This window comes from Mus musculus, chromosome 10 (genome assembly GCF_000001635.26).
Source record: "Mus musculus strain C57BL/6J chromosome 10, GRCm38.p6 C57BL/6J".
Taxonomy (NCBI): Eukaryota; Metazoa; Chordata; class Mammalia; order Rodentia; family Muridae; genus Mus; species Mus musculus.
In genome coordinates this window covers 12,650,144-12,665,733 of record NC_000076.6, presented here as the reverse complement: position 1 = coordinate 12,665,733, position 15,590 = coordinate 12,650,144, and the positions used below count along the sequence as shown (strand labels likewise).

At 39.3% G+C, this 15,590-nt stretch overlaps 1 protein-coding gene across 13 annotated transcripts in view; it reads left to right on the top strand.

The window, feature by feature from the left end:
* Window positions 1-15,590, top strand: part of Utrn (utrophin) — a 487,702-nt gene that overhangs the window by 204,155 nt on the left and 267,957 nt on the right. For all 13 annotated transcript variants that reach the window (XM_006512710.4, XM_011243167.3, XM_030245066.1 and 10 more), the window contains 6 exons: window positions 596-787; window positions 2,196-2,368; window positions 4,805-4,955; window positions 7,063-7,238; window positions 10,900-11,035; window positions 12,874-13,023. In XM_006512710.4, the coding sequence (XP_006512773.1) occupies window positions 596-787; window positions 2,196-2,368; window positions 4,805-4,955; window positions 7,063-7,238; window positions 10,900-11,035; window positions 12,874-13,023 (978 nt within the window). The remainder of the gene's footprint in view (window positions 1-595; window positions 788-2,195; window positions 2,369-4,804; window positions 4,956-7,062; window positions 7,239-10,899; window positions 11,036-12,873; window positions 13,024-15,590) is intronic.

Here is a 15,590-nt window from a genome sequence, read left to right as displayed (position 1 = left end):
AGGACTTACAACGATTAGGCTTTGGACTGAGGATAGTGGTCTGGGAAGTGTGTGTCTCACACGTATGAGGACCTGAGCTGTCTTAGTTCAGTCTCCAGTCTCAGTTTATGTAAAAATGTTAAGCATGGTGGCACAGTGCTGTGATCCCAGTGCTGGAGTGGCAGACAGGAGGATCCCAGGGCTCTGTAGACCAAGCAGTCTCACCTAATTGGTGAGCTCTAGCCATGAGACCAATGAAAGACCCTTCCTCAGTGGGTGGGTGGTGGTCCTGAGGTTGCCTTTTGGCATGAAAGTGGCAGACTGCTGATGAAAGCTGAGGCAGCTTGTGGAGTTTCTGTAGCAATGAAGGTTAAAAGAAGAAAACTTATATTGAATGTTATTTTTATTAGCATTTATTAATTGTGTGATAATGGTTTCATTGTGACATTTTGTGCATGTACATAGTGTGTTTTGATCATAATCACCTGACTTGTGTTTCTTACAACTTTGGTTGACATTCTGGGATTCTTCAACCCCCCCACCCCCAATTTGTTGTTACTTTCATGGGGGGGGGTTAACATACCTGCATTAATATTTTTTTTGAATCTTTTAATAGACAATCCCTATCCAGCAGAGAAAAACAATTCCAGTTTCTTCTGGAATTACATCATCAGCCCTCCCTGCAGATTATTTGGTTGAAATTAATAAAATTTTACTCACTCTGGATGACATTGAATTATCACTTAATATGCCGGAGCTAAACACCACTGTCTACAAAGACTTCTCTTTCCAGGAAGACTCTCTGAAGGTAAAAATCCAAGTGCGGAATGTCCGTTGCCATTGTTAATAGAAAAAGTACAGAAACAAGGCCAATCTCCGGCTCTTCCTGTTTTGCCTTTTCCCTCCCCCTCTCTCCCTCCTCCCCTCCCTCCCTCTCTTCTTTCCTCCTACCCTCTCTCCTTCCCTCCCTCTTTCTCTCTTTCCTCCTCCGTTTTAACCTTTTCCCTCCTTCCCTCCCTTCTTTTCTTTTTTCCTTTCCCCTCATCTTTTTAAAGACAGGGCTTCCTTAGATAGTCCAGGCTAATTGGATGCTCACCCTCCTTTTCTTGCCTGTGGAGAGCTGAGATTACAGGCATGATTGCCGTGCTCAGATGGAAGTTGCTCTTGTACTTATTTAGATAATCCAAATCTTTGATTACTCCAAATTAGCAACAACAGTGTATAAATAGTGAGATTTTACTGTATTCCCTGGTAGGATGCAGCATTTTTTTTTTTCAATTTAAAAAGCATCTAGGTCTGGACTCTTATGAATGCACATTTATTTGCAACAGCAGAGATCTAATTTTAATCTGATGTAAACTCGATTGTCATTTGTGTCAAATGATGTCAGGTCATCCATATTGATTCGAGATTGGCTAGTTGCCCCGTTGTGGAATTGCGTATTGATTGCAAGTTAACATTTTGAGTTCTTTGAAAGTTTTTTCCCATGTATTTGATTGTACTTCTATATAAAGATGTCGTATTATTTCTGATAGATTCAATAATTTATTTTCTCATTTAAGCTACAGTGATTAGGCATTTAAAACTATAATTCTAGAAGTGTCTCCTTTTTTTTTTTTTCACCTACATAGTATGTTAGTAAAGCTACCTTTCCTGTATCCTGCCTTGAAGCCGGTCAGGACATCTAGGAGGGTGCCTTCCCATTCGCCATTGTGATGGTATTCCTCACATTTTGGTGACTCTGAGATTTTTATATAGAAAAGTCCATAAGAAAACCAACAGCGGCAACTAACCTGGACCCTTGGGGGCTCCCAGAGACCGAACCATCAAACAAAGAGCAAGCACAGGCTGGACCTACCCCCCACCCCCAAATGTTACAGATGTGCAGCTTGGTTTGACAATTGTCTGACCTCAGTGGGAGAAGATGCACCTAGTCCTGCAGTGACTTGATGTACCAGGGTGGGGGGATACCCAGGTGGGGCATCCCCCTTCTCAGAAAAGAATGGGAGTGGGATTGAGGAAAGTAGCCATGCAAGGGTCACCAGGAGGAGGGGTGAATGCAATTAGGATGTAAAGTGAAGAAATAAATTGAAAAAAATAGAATCCCCTCATTTGCACACAGAACAGTAATTAGCCCCACTATTACTTTAAATGAGTGTCATACATGTAACTCTTTATCTGTGGTTCTGGTGTTTTGTACAATGATGCGTTTGCAGAGTATCAAAGGTCAACTGGACAGACTTGGAGAGCAGATTGCAGTTGTTCACGAGAAGCAGCCGGATGTCATCGTGGAAGCCTCTGGCCCTGAGGCCATTCAGATCAGGGACATGCTCGCTCAGCTGAATGCAAAATGGGACCGAGTGAATAGAGTGTACAGTGATCGGAGAGGGTAGGTGTGAACTAAGTGAATAGTTATCTCTAAGTCACACGAGTACCAGGCCATGCAGCGTTGACAGAGTCCAAGTGTGCATTAGGATCATGGAAACCATTTTTCATGTATTTCTAATATGACATGATTAATAAATAGAGATGAGCTTCATTCCTTAAAGAGAAATGTGTCCACAGGCACACAGCCATTAAGCACATAATACCTTAATGATATGGGGGCACCTTTAGTTTTTAGCTTAAAAATAATTCTCCCTTTTAATTAGAAAGGATTTTATTAATGTTCCTTTCTCCCACACGGCATGATTAATGTGAATGAGGAACAGAAGCAGCTTCAGGTAATTGGAATTCATATATAACCACAGGCCCGTTCTTCCCGGTTTTTCTGCTCTATAACCTTCTGCTTCATAGGATGTTTCGGAGTTTTTTTTTTTTTTTTTCCTGTTGTTTTTAGACTTCGAACAGGGACCTGTGAATAGGAGTAAAGAAAAATGAGTGTGATCCCCCCCCCCCCCCCAGTAGCTGTGAATGTAGTTAAATGCAAATACAACATGAAATAGCCCAACAACAACAACAACAAAAATAACATGTAATGGAGAATTTACTATAGAGCAATACATTGCAAGTATTCAGATACGAAAGCAAGGAATCATATGGTTAAAATTTTTTTAATTCATGTGACTGTTTAATCAGTGAAGAAGTATGCCTTAATGATCTTTGTTGCTATGTAAATTTATAATATGGTCTCTTTGTGTAGTTAGTGAACATTCTTTTGTACATTTATATATATGTGTGTGTATATGTGTGTGTGTGTGTATTTTTGTTGTTGTTGTTTGTTTGTTTGTTAGAACTGGTATAGTAGTTACTTTCTTCATTGGTGACACAAATGTTGATCAAAGCACCTTAAAAAGGAAGGGTTGTTTTGGTTTATGGTTTCAGGACACACACTTCGCATAACAGGCAAGACATGATCACAGGAGAAGGAGGTTGGCTGGTCACATTTCATCAGCAATCAGGAAGTGTAGAGAGAACAGAAAGTAGGATAAAATAAAACCTGAAAGCCTCCACCAAGCTATGTGCTTCTTCCAGTGAGGCTCTGTCTTCTAAAGATTCTCCAAACAGCGCCACCTGCTGGTGACTATGTGTTCTAACACACGAGCCTATGGGTGACATTTCACATTCAAATCACAGCACTTGGTTATTACATGAAGACAATTAAAAAAGCAAGATGTTGAAACTCGATTTGTATTATAACATGAACTTGGCTACTGTACCCTGCCAGGGATATTTATAAACTCACCCTTCCTTTAGAAGCCTGGCTATTATTGGCAGGAATATTTCTCCAATATTACAGTGATAGCTTCATTGTTGTCTTTCTTTACTGTGCTCTCAATGGGACTTGAAGTTTCTTTGTGCCCAGTAATGGCTCATCTTTGAAACCAAGGGAGTAATACTTACTGTTTAAAATTGTTTTTCTAACTGGAAGATATTATTTATGTATATTTTTGTTTATTTGTGAGTATTTACAGCCTTTTGTATGTCACTCAAAATGGCCTGTACCCTTTGACGTAGAGCCAACTTAGTTTTATGAAATTATATCTTATAGTTGTTTCCTTTATGATTGTATACAGTTAACAAAACTTACATATCCATTCCTTACATTTGCTGTGTCTGAGGAAATAATAATGTATGGTTTGGAAACAATCTTAGTTGCTTGGTTTTGATTTTGGTATGACCTCTGTTCAGGGCCCAGCTCAGGAGCCTTTGTACCACAGCTTCAGTACCATGAGTCTGTGCATGCACCTCTACTTTCCAAAAACCCTTAAGCAACTTTTTGTGCATCTCTAGATAAATATTTACCAGCTCTAATTTGCCTCATTGTTCTTAAAGAAATGACCAATGTCTCCCCATAAGTTTTCATTGTCCTTATAGTTAGCAAAAAATGTCATAATTTAAAGTTATGTTATTGTGTATTAATTTAGTGGTGCTAATTATGCTTTGATGCACCATTCATTTTAACTAAATGCTATATTTTTATTTGTAATTTGTAAAATTTCCCTTCAATGTTCCAGAACAGTTACTCTTTTTTGGCCTTCGTTTTAACTTGTTTTTACTTTGTTTCAACTTGAATTGAAGCCTTCTATCACTGAAACCACATACTTTCGAAGAGAATAGAGGTAGTTAATCATGTGTTTCTGTTTCACTATACTTAAACGGTAAGGGTATAAATTTGGATGGATTAACATGCCTACAATTAATCAAAAGTGGCTGTGTAAGTCAGAGAAAGCAAAAACCTTTTTGACATAACACATTCCATTTAAACTCTTCGGTTTAAATCAGATTTGATTGACTTATTACTAGGATGGGTTTGAAAGAGAGGTTACTTCTGGATTGCTCTGTGAAGCTTGAAGCTCCACTGAGTCTGTCTCTCGTGCTCCAGGTCCTTTGCCAGGGCTGTGGAGGAATGGAGGCAGTTCCACCATGACCTTGATGACCTTACACAGTGGCTATCTGAAGCTGAAGACCTGCTGGTAGACACTTGTGCTCCAGATGGTAGCCTGGACCTGGAGAAAGCCAGGGCACAGCAGCTGGTGAGTGTGTCCCATCCTGGGGGCAGAGTGTGTGTGTGTGTGTGTGTGTGTGTGTGTGTGTGTGTGTGTGTGTGTGTGTGTTTGGGGGGTGGGGTGGGAAGGGGGAGGCAGGGCATGCAGGGGCAGGGCGGGAAGGTCAGATGCTTCATAGATTGTTGTAATTTTTACCACTGTACATTTTTTCCTACATCTAGTTCCCAGTTTTAAAATTCTAAGAAACACTGGTCATTATACAATTTATTTATTTATTTATTATTTTATTTTATTTTTAATTTATTTTTTACATTCCATATTCCATTCCCTGCCCTTCATCCACCCTCCGACTGCTCCACATCCCACATCTCCTCCCCACCCCACACCGTGTCCACCTGGATGTCCCTACCCTCCCACCCCACCTGACCTCTAAACTCCTTGGGGCCTCCAGTCTCTTGAGGGGTAGGTGCATCATCTCTGAATGAAGGAATCCCTGCAGTCCTCTACTGTATGTGTGTTGGGGGCCTCATATCAGCTGATATATGCTTCTGTTTGGTGGTCCAGTGTTTGAGAGATCTTGGGTCCACGTTAATTGAGACTGATGGTCTTCCTACAGGGTCACCCTTTTCCTCAGCTTCTCTCAGCCTTCCCTAGTTCAACAACAGGGGTCAGCTGCTTCTGTCCATTGGTTGGGTGCAAATATCTGCATCTGACTCTTTCAGCTGCTTGTTGGGTCTTTTGGAGGGCAGTCATGATAGATCCCTTTTTGTGAGCATTCCAGAGACTCAGTAATAGTGTCAGGCCTTGGGGCCTCCCCTTGACCTGAATCACACCTTGGGCCTGTCACTGGACCTTCTTTTCCTCAGGCTCCTCTCCATTTCCATCCCTGTAATTCTTTCAGACAGGAACAATTATGGGTCAGAGATGTGACTGTGGGTTGGCAACCCTCTCCCTCATTTGATGCCCTGTCTTCCTTTTGGAGGTGGACTCTATAAGTTCCCTCTCTCTACTGTTGGCCGATTCATCTAAGGTCCCTCCCTTTGAGTGCTGGGAGTTTCTCACCTCTCAGGTCTCTGGTGCATTATTGGGGGGGGGGGGGAGTGTCTTCCCAACCTCCTATTTCCTGAGGTTGCCTGTTTCCATTCTTTCTGCTGGTCCTCAATCTTTTTCCCTCACCCAATACCAGATCAGGTTCCCCTCTTCCCTTCCCCTCCCCTAACCTGTCCACTTTCCTGGCCCCCATCATACAATTTATAATCCAGATTTTAAAGAAGTTTTTAAAAGGATAAGGCACTCTTAGGTTGTTAATGTGAGAGATAGTTATTTTTAAAAATATTTTAAGATATATTTCTCCTCAGGAGATTTTATATTCATACTAACACAAAAAATTATATCTAAGACTATATGAAAGACAGAAAAGTATGTGTATATTCAATGTCACCTCTGCTTTGTACCCCTAACACCTAGGCATCCCGGTTATTTCTTTTTCCTTTTTTAAAAAATCATTGATTATTGTCATGAGAGGATGCTGTTCTTTATGGACAAAGCCAGCCTCTTGTAGGACTCAGCCTCGAGACTATGTAGCACCCAGCAGTCAGCCTGCCAGCACAATAGGTCACTAAAGGGAGAAATGGAGCAAGCAGAAGCTCAGATGTCCATTGTCAAATGTATTTCTTGTTTTAGTACATTTTCAAAATGTATTTTCTCTAGACAGTTCATGGGGCGTCGAAAACAATGCCTCCCCCTCACTTGCAGACATGGTGCTGCGGTTTTTTTTGGGTGTGTGTGTGAAAGTTTGAGTTACAGGTAAGTATTTAGACTTGACTTTGAAGTAGACCTTAATCTGTGACTTTAAAATTTTTACAGACAGAGGCAGCATCTCAGTAAAATGCACATTGAGGATTTTTTATTATAAATGGCTGGACATAAAAATTTTATTGACCAAATATTTGTGTGTATGTGGTATCCACATGTCCCTGGAAATGCAATTTTAAATTCTTTGAAAAGACATTATAGCCCTACCCCGAATTTGTTTCTGTAGGTGTTAGATTGATGCTTAAAAACTTGGGTACACTGAAGGTATCTGAACAGCTTGATTGAGTGGTAGAAATTCATAATGTGTCATCTGTCATAGGAACTGGAAGAGGGCCTCAGCAGCCACCAGCCCAGCCTGATCAAGGTTAACCGAAAGGGGGAGGACCTTGTTCAGAGACTCCGCCCCTCGGAGGCAAGCTTCCTGAAGGAGAAGCTGGCAGGTTTCAACCAGCGCTGGAGCACTCTTGTAGCTGAGGTGGAGGCTTTGCAGCCCAGGTGATGACTCAGCTCTGAATGTTTTGAGCAGAGGGGCGAAGATTTCATGTAAACTACATAGAAGCTGATCTAATACCATGATAAAAATATTAGTGGCATTTGAGGCTTCACTGTTCATGTTACTTAGGACAGTTTTTAGGCTGTCTTGTAAATCTTACTGTTCTGTTCAGATTTCCTATGTATAAAACTTTCTTTGGGGCCAGGGTGATGGCTCAGTCAATAAAGTGCTTGCCACGCAAGCACAGAGAGCCTTGCTTAGACCTCCAGCACCCGTGTGAAATGGTCCCTGTTGCAAAGAGAGGTTTCTTTGATGAGGGATCAGAATTATACTTATCTGGGTTGGAAGAAGTTAAATATTTAGATTGTACTTATGAATTATGTTGATTTAGGCAAGTGGCGGTTGTAAGAGCACATCCAAGTTCCATGGCTTCACTAACCTTGGATAGCTGGATAGGTTTCCAGTATCAGGCATAGTTTCCATTTTTTCTGAATGGGCTTTATGCCCAGTTAGAGAGCTATTAGTTGCATAAAGGTATTGTTGCACTCTTGTACCCTTAGGGTTAATGCATTGTGCTGGTCACCCACCACAGCACTTATGGTCACTGTTTCCTTTCTACAAAAGAAAGCTATAATGTCAGACAGTTGCTTGAGGGTTAAATGAGACTGTATTTGAAAAATGTGTATGTCTTAACTTTTTATGGCGAACATTTAAAATATCCATTTCTTATAATCCTTTCTCGAACATATTCTCCCAGCGTGTTGTTGCTGTGTATTGCTAATAGTCAATTAATGTAATCAGCTTTATCAATATTCTCTCGCACTGAGCATTCAGATGTTACTATGAACTCAGACTGAAAAGATGAAGTAGAAAGGAAAAAAGCGTGATCAAGGGAAACATCCACATGAAGATGTTGACACAGAGGCAGGAAAGATGAGCTATGGAATTGGGTACTGATGAAGAGGGATGCTGAAGCTGAGTTTCGAGGCATTTATAGCAATTTTCTGTACATTCTTTCTAGGGTGAGCCTTTGTGGCAGCTAGCTTTCTGCAGCAATAATGCATAATCAAGATGATTAGCTTATAAAGAGAGAATGTTTATTTTGGTTCTCAGTTGTACGGGTGCCAGTCTGTGAGTGTTTAGCCCCACAGCTTTGGCCCTTCTCTGGGACATTGTGGTTGGGGTGCCTGCTAGAGCAGACAGCTTGCTTCATGGCCAGGAAGCAGGAGAGGGAAAAGGCGACTGAGGTTCCTGTGTCAGCTTCTCCTTCAAGGTCACAGGCCCCATGTGCTGAAGACTGCCATCAGGTTTTATAAAATTGCCACCACTGCCCAGTAGCCTCAGGGGCCTCTAGGAGATTTCAGACGAAACTGGAAACCTTCTTGAGAGAAGATGTAGAACTGGGCTTTGTGAGTACCACACCCAGGGCTGTGTGAGAGAGATGGGCAGATGAGGAGACAAGATAGGAGGACTCGATATCACAAGGGAAGGAATTCATGGATCATCCTTTCCTACAACAATTAATCAGATTATTGTTATAGTAATGCATTAATATTAATAGTAATTTTACCACTACTACTATTGTCAATCAATTCATATATCATATAATAAACAGTACATACTTAATAATAAAATAGCAACCAATTAATAATTATATCAATAATAAAATTATTAACTTATATAATAACATAATGATAAGTGGCTATTTATGTCTTCTTAAAAAAGAAAAAATAAACAAACCTGCTGCTGGCAAGATATTAACAGCTGCAGAAATACCCCTCAATTTTCAAGTGGGTTTCTGTGGAGTGTGGAAGCCATTCTTCCCCAACCTACAGGATGACCTCGACCCACACTTTACTCAAGCTTTTGGAAGTGAATGCAGTAATGAGTTTCTTCTTAGCTTCTTGTATATTCACTAAAACAATATTGGTTTTCAGAAATTCGTAGTGAACTTCACTGTTTCTCTAACCTGTGTGTATTGGGGTCACTTTGGAAGCCCCAGAGGTTCAGGGTCATTGACAGTTACCACACTGCTTCATTTCTCTGTGTATTCAGTACCTGCAGGTAAATATTTGCACATTTACAGTTTATGGTGTCATTCCTTAATAAGCAATTCTTATCCTAGAATTGTTTCTACTCTTAAGAATAGCAAAGTGTACATTATATTTAGCTGGTTTACAGATGAAAATTACTTGGTAATATTAGTTTCTTTTATAGTTCTAGTTTTAGAGCATGAAAGTAGTCATGATTATGAAACACTGGCAATTTAATTTTCAATATATCTGAAAGAAAAGAACTATACAAGTATTATGGAGTGTTTCTAAAGTTGTTAGATTATTTTTAAATTACATTTTATTATAATTTCTACTACCGCCATCATTGCTTCATTTTTTTTTTAATTTCAAAGTGCATCTTCTTTTTTTTCTTCTTTTACTTTTTAAAAAATAAGTTACATTTTAAGCAATTTTTATTAGGTTTAAATAGTTAAATATTATACCTTTCCATTATGACTGTTAGTACTATGTAACATTAACATATAATATCACATATTAGCATATTGACGTAATACATATTACATGCATATTTTGTTGTATGTATTATATTGTATTATGCTTTTTATGGTTAAAATATAGGAGGTGGCATGAGACCATTAATTTCCATTAGGGATGGCACAGTGTAATTTATTAAAGTGTCACACTCAGTTTTCAATCAGCGTCTAGTTGCAGTAGCTTAAAAGTCATGATCCCACTAAGATCTTAACAGCTTTCAAACTCTCTCTCTCTCTCTCTGTCTCTCTCTCTCTGTCTCTCTCTCTTAAATCTGCAATCTTATTTGTCATCTGGGTTCTGATCACACTTCATTGTCTGGCAGATGGCTGGTATCCCTAGGTGTTCTTCTTATACTGTTAGGAAGTTCTAACTGGGGGATTCTGATGTCATAGTCATCCTGTGGCCTACATTTATCTTTTGGACCTTGGCTGGATTTTTTTCCCTTCATCTCCTTTATGCAATATGACATCCTATGCATATGTTATCCTTATTTTAATGAACTAATCAAGCATATATGTTTGTAGAAGATTTCGATTCTCAGTACTCATATTTTTGCTGTTATATGGGTAGAATGGACAAATACTGCTATCTTGTTGTATCTGCGTTGGTGGCGCACGCCTTTAATCCTAGCACTTGGGAGGCAGTGGCAGGCAGATTTCTGAGTTCAAGGCCAGCCTGGTCAACAGAGTGAGTTCCAGGACTGCCAAGGCTACACAATGATGTCTTTCTGTCTCCATGGAGAACTCAGATAATTATTCCTTTTTCCTTATTTTACACAAGGACATGTTCACTGTTCGTTAACTGTATTATACAGCAATAGCTAACTTAAACATTTTCATATTAACTTGCCATTTAATTTTTATGATGAGAAGATAAGACTTCTCAGTGTGTCTGAATTTAATTAAGGGGAAAAAATCCCTTTAGTCCTATATGTAATTTTTAGTATGGTACTCTGTATGCATGATTATTAATGTTAATTTAAAAACTACATATTTAATATCATTATTAGAAATTATTTCTACTGGGGCTATGGGGAGCAAGTTTTCTAAAACAAATATATTGTTTTGCTTACTCAGTAATTTCTGTCAATATTTTCCCTACTGTGTTCTTTTAGGCTAAAAGGAGAAAGTCAGCAGGTGTTGGGGTATAAGAGACGGCTAGATGAGGTCACCTGCTGGTTAACGAAAGTGGAGAGTGCTGTGCAGAAGAGATCAACCCCTGACCCGGAAGAAAGCCCACAGGAATTAACAGTAAGGAGTTTGTAGCTTTCCAGAGCCTTCGAATGCAGGATCTAATGAACTTGGGAAATAAGATCGTTTTGACTGAAATTGAGAGGGAAGTACAACTTTGTTCTTTATGATAAGTATGGTAAATTTGAAAGAGTTGGGATTTTTTTTCCCATTATTTTATACTATTTTGGTCATGCAGAGATCAAACAAAAGATTAGTAACCCTGACCTTGATGTTTTATTAAAAGATGTAGACTATCTTAAAGTGACTTAGAACACAATGCAGCCATGAAGAATAGTTTCTGCCTTTGTATTGAAAAGGTAACTGTGTGGTGACTTACAAGAAAATCCTGGGTGTTGTGCAGTTAGCGCCTTGCAGCTTGAAGCAGGCTTAGAGTTACAGTTCAGCAATCAGAGTTTCTTGTTGATTTGTAGCCAACAGGGATTTTTAATGGTTGTGCATCTGTGCACATGCATGCACATGTGTACACAGACACACAATCTATAAAAATATATAAAGATATATAGATATCTAAATGCCAAATCTCCATAAATATTCAGGTCCATGAGCATCTGTAGTCTCTATTAAGAATTGAGACATTAATAGTACAACGTTGGACAGGATCCATTTTCTGAAAGCGTCACAGACATGGCAAGATGGCTCATCAGATAAAACACTCACTGTGGTCATCTGGTAACTTGGTTCAATCACCCAACCAGTGGTAAAAAAATTTAGATATGACGGTGTGCCTCTGGAGTGCCAGCCTTTTTGCAGACAGGTGCTAGGTAGAGACAGGAGAATTACTTAGATACATGAGGGCCAGCTAGTCTGGGTACTCGGTACGAGAGAAATCCCACTTAAGTAAGGCGAAAGGAGGGAACTGACTCCCCAAATTTGTCCTTTGACCTCCACATGTGTGTGTGCGCGCGCACACACACACACACACACACACACTCACATTTAAAATAATAACATAAAAATTGTACTTGAATGTGTTAATATATATACATATACATACACACACTCACATTTAAAATAATAACATAAAAATTGTATTTGAATGTAATTACACATACACACTCAAATTTAAAATAACATAAAAATTGTATTTGAATGTGATTACACACATACACACACATTCACATGTAAAACTATGTTCAAAAAAGTATTCAACTTATTTGAGAAGTGGTTTTGTCATAGAGATGTATGGTTAAAGTATCTTGAGAAAGAAACTTTTAGTGATGATGGGAAACGTGGGAATTGTTCATTAAATTTTTTTTTTGAAGTATGAGGATATTCCTTCTTTATGTAAAGAGTCAAGAATTTTCTTCAAATATCCTGTTTATAAAGTATTTGGAAAATTTACAAAGGGTAGGACAGCATGTTAAGATGAAGAAATTTAGTGGTGATCATGATGTATCTTAACAATGTAAACATAGTGTGCGCCTGGTGAAGTGGTGCTGGTCCTAGAGCGATGGCCCAGCAGGCCAGAGCACTAACTGCTCTTTCAGAGGCCCCATGTCAGGCAGGCAGCTTGGAACTGCCTGTAACTAGAGCTTCAAGTAATCTGATGCCCTCTCAAGACTGTGAACTCAAGTGTAGAGCCCTTCCACCAATATATACACTTGGTTAAGAATAATAAAAAAGAGTATGTGTTTGTGCATGTATATTCAGACACATACACAGGAATGTACATTCATGCTCTATCAGTGAGAGTGTGTTAACAATTTCGGTAAGCTGACTTTCCATTTAAGATGCCTGAGTCCTGAATGTATAAGGATATTTTCCCAAGAGAATATATTGTGTATAGTAACTCTCCCTCAGAACAACCTTCTAACCATGGCTGTTTTTTGTTTCAGGATTTAGCCCAAGAGACGGAAGTTCAAGCTGAAAACATTAAGTGGCTGAACAGAGCAGAACTGGAAATGCTTTCAGACAAAAATCTGAGTTTGCGTGAAAGAGAGAAACTTTCGGAAAGTTTAAGGAATGTAAACACAACATGGACCAAGGTGTGCATGTGGGAATCCTGTAACGTGTTCCTCTTGTCTATTGACTTTTAGAATTATACTTGCTTTGGAGTGTGTGTATTTGTGTGTGTGTGTGTTTGTGCGCGCACACATGCACATGCAAAGGGGGGGGGGCAAACAGACAGAGACATAGAGAAAGTACCACACATAAGGGAACAACTTTTGGGAATTGATCTCTTCTCTCATGTGGGTTCCAGGGATTGAGCTAAGGCTGTAAGGCTTAGTGCAAGCAATCTTACCAGATGAGCCATCTTGTTGACCCCTATTTACTGAGTCCTTGGTTAAATTGTTCTCTTGCTATTGCTCTAAGTGTACAGATACAGGTCTGACATATGTGTGTTTTTTCAGCACTTTACAATTATACACACACACACACACACACACACACACACATACACACACACACACACACACACACACACAATATATCTATATATATTCATCCACTATCACATGTATTCTCAAAGAATATCTTTTATTTCACATGGACTTCTTTGTTCTAGGGGATGTGTATATTTTCAAACATACCACATATGATTGTCTATTGGAATTTAGCAGTAAAATGCCAGTAATTATAGTCTGAAAATGAAGACCTTAAAATAGCCTCTTGATGTTGAACAAGACTTTCCCACATCTGTTTATTTTTGGTGATTTTTTTTATTCCTTTAGTATGTTTTTATTGTTAGGATCCTGTGGAATTTAATAACATCTGACAAAAATTAAACTAAGATGGGAGTTATTTTCCTTATATGATTACTTTGTTTCACAGAGGAAATGGTTAAAGGTAGATGAAATCATAGGATTCTTCTCATTTTGTCTTAGTACCCACTGGGTCGATGTATGGTGTCTATTTGAACATGGAATGGATGTGTCCCACCCGGGACTGCCAGTCACTTGACTCTCTTTTCAATTCTATCAAACTGGAAGTCCTGGCGAATGTGTTGGCATGCATCAGTAGCTCTGACATTTGACATTTACTAGGCTAAGGTAGGAGGAGAGTTTCTTCAAAGCCAACCTGGGCTACATAGTGAGATCTTATCTCAAGAAGGAAAGAGTAAGAGGAAAGAGGAGGAAGACGAGCTATGAGAATGAAGTGGTATTATGCTGTATCTAACAACCTATGTGTGCTTTCTAGACCCAGCCTCTGTGACTATGAGTTACTGTCCAAGTGATCACTCGTTATCTGTATCTCTGGCCTAGACCTTTCTCTGTATTCGGCACTTGAATGTTCAATGTCTCTGCTTTGGGAGCTAATAGATGTCTCAACAGTTACAAAATTGAACTCCTGATTTCTACCTTATCTTTGGGCCTTAGTGTATATCACATTCCTCAATTAATGGCATGTATGTCTCTATTGTTGCCTAAATCAGAAATCCTGAATCATTAAAATGGCACATAAATTATATATGTGAATTATAACTCAATAAAGAGACATTTCTTCCTTTTCTTACACACCCAGACACCCACATCCAGACACACACACACACCCAGACAGACAGATTCACCCGCCACCCCCCAATTCTTTGATGTCCCTGTCATTGGCTTTTTCCATGGACTTGATGGATAGTTTGATAGTAGGCAGCTATATGTGATAAGGCAGATGAGGGCAAATTTTTGATGTGTAGAATATTGGTTGTGCACGAATGTTTCTGCACAGTTATTTCAGTTTTCTTTATGTTAGAAAAATAATGGCATAAATTGGACTTCACCGCTCCTTTGTATTGCTTATCCCAAGCCACCGTCATCTCTGGGAAAGCCCTCCTTCCTGGTCTCTTCTGCCACCCTTTCTCATTGTCAGAGCACAGCAGCCAAAGCTTTGTTAAGATGTAAGTGAGATCCAGTAACTCTCTGAACAATGTCCACTAACGACTTTCCGTCTTACTGAGAGTAAAAGCCAATTGTCCTCCGTGTGATTTATAAGGCCTCTCACCCTGCCTAGCTGCTCTCTCTGAGTTTATCTGATGCTCTCTCTTCTGCTCTCCACTCTGGACATATTGGCTCCCATGTCACTTGCCAAATCCATTTGCACGTATTCATCCAGAGCATACATTTTTATGGAACACAGAGGGTTTTGCTTGGTATTATAGATTAAAGGGTATTGTGGCCAGTTGGGGAACACCATGATAGGCAGCATTGAAGCTTCTATTACTGCTGGAATTAAATTAACATAGGTTTTAGTATTGCCCACTTTGGGTAATTATGACATCTAAGGCAAAAAAAAAATGCTTCTTGTGTGGGGAATCATGTTAGGAACTGCTACTCTGGAATATTTTATTCCTTCAATTCTTTTATATACTTAGCAGATTTCACTACACCCCTGGTTCATGCAAGGCCCCATTTTAAGGACTATAGGAAATTTTTTATCACCCAGTTGGTTTGACATGGATAAGACAAAGAGATCAATAATTAAAAATTGGAAGCAAGGAACATTCAGGGGACACTTATATACTTTCGAGTGATCAAGGAAGGCCTGTGGGAGAAGATCTTATCTAGCCTAAGTTATAAAAGCTTCACTGCTTAGGTGAGGGATGAAGTAACAGGCTTTGACG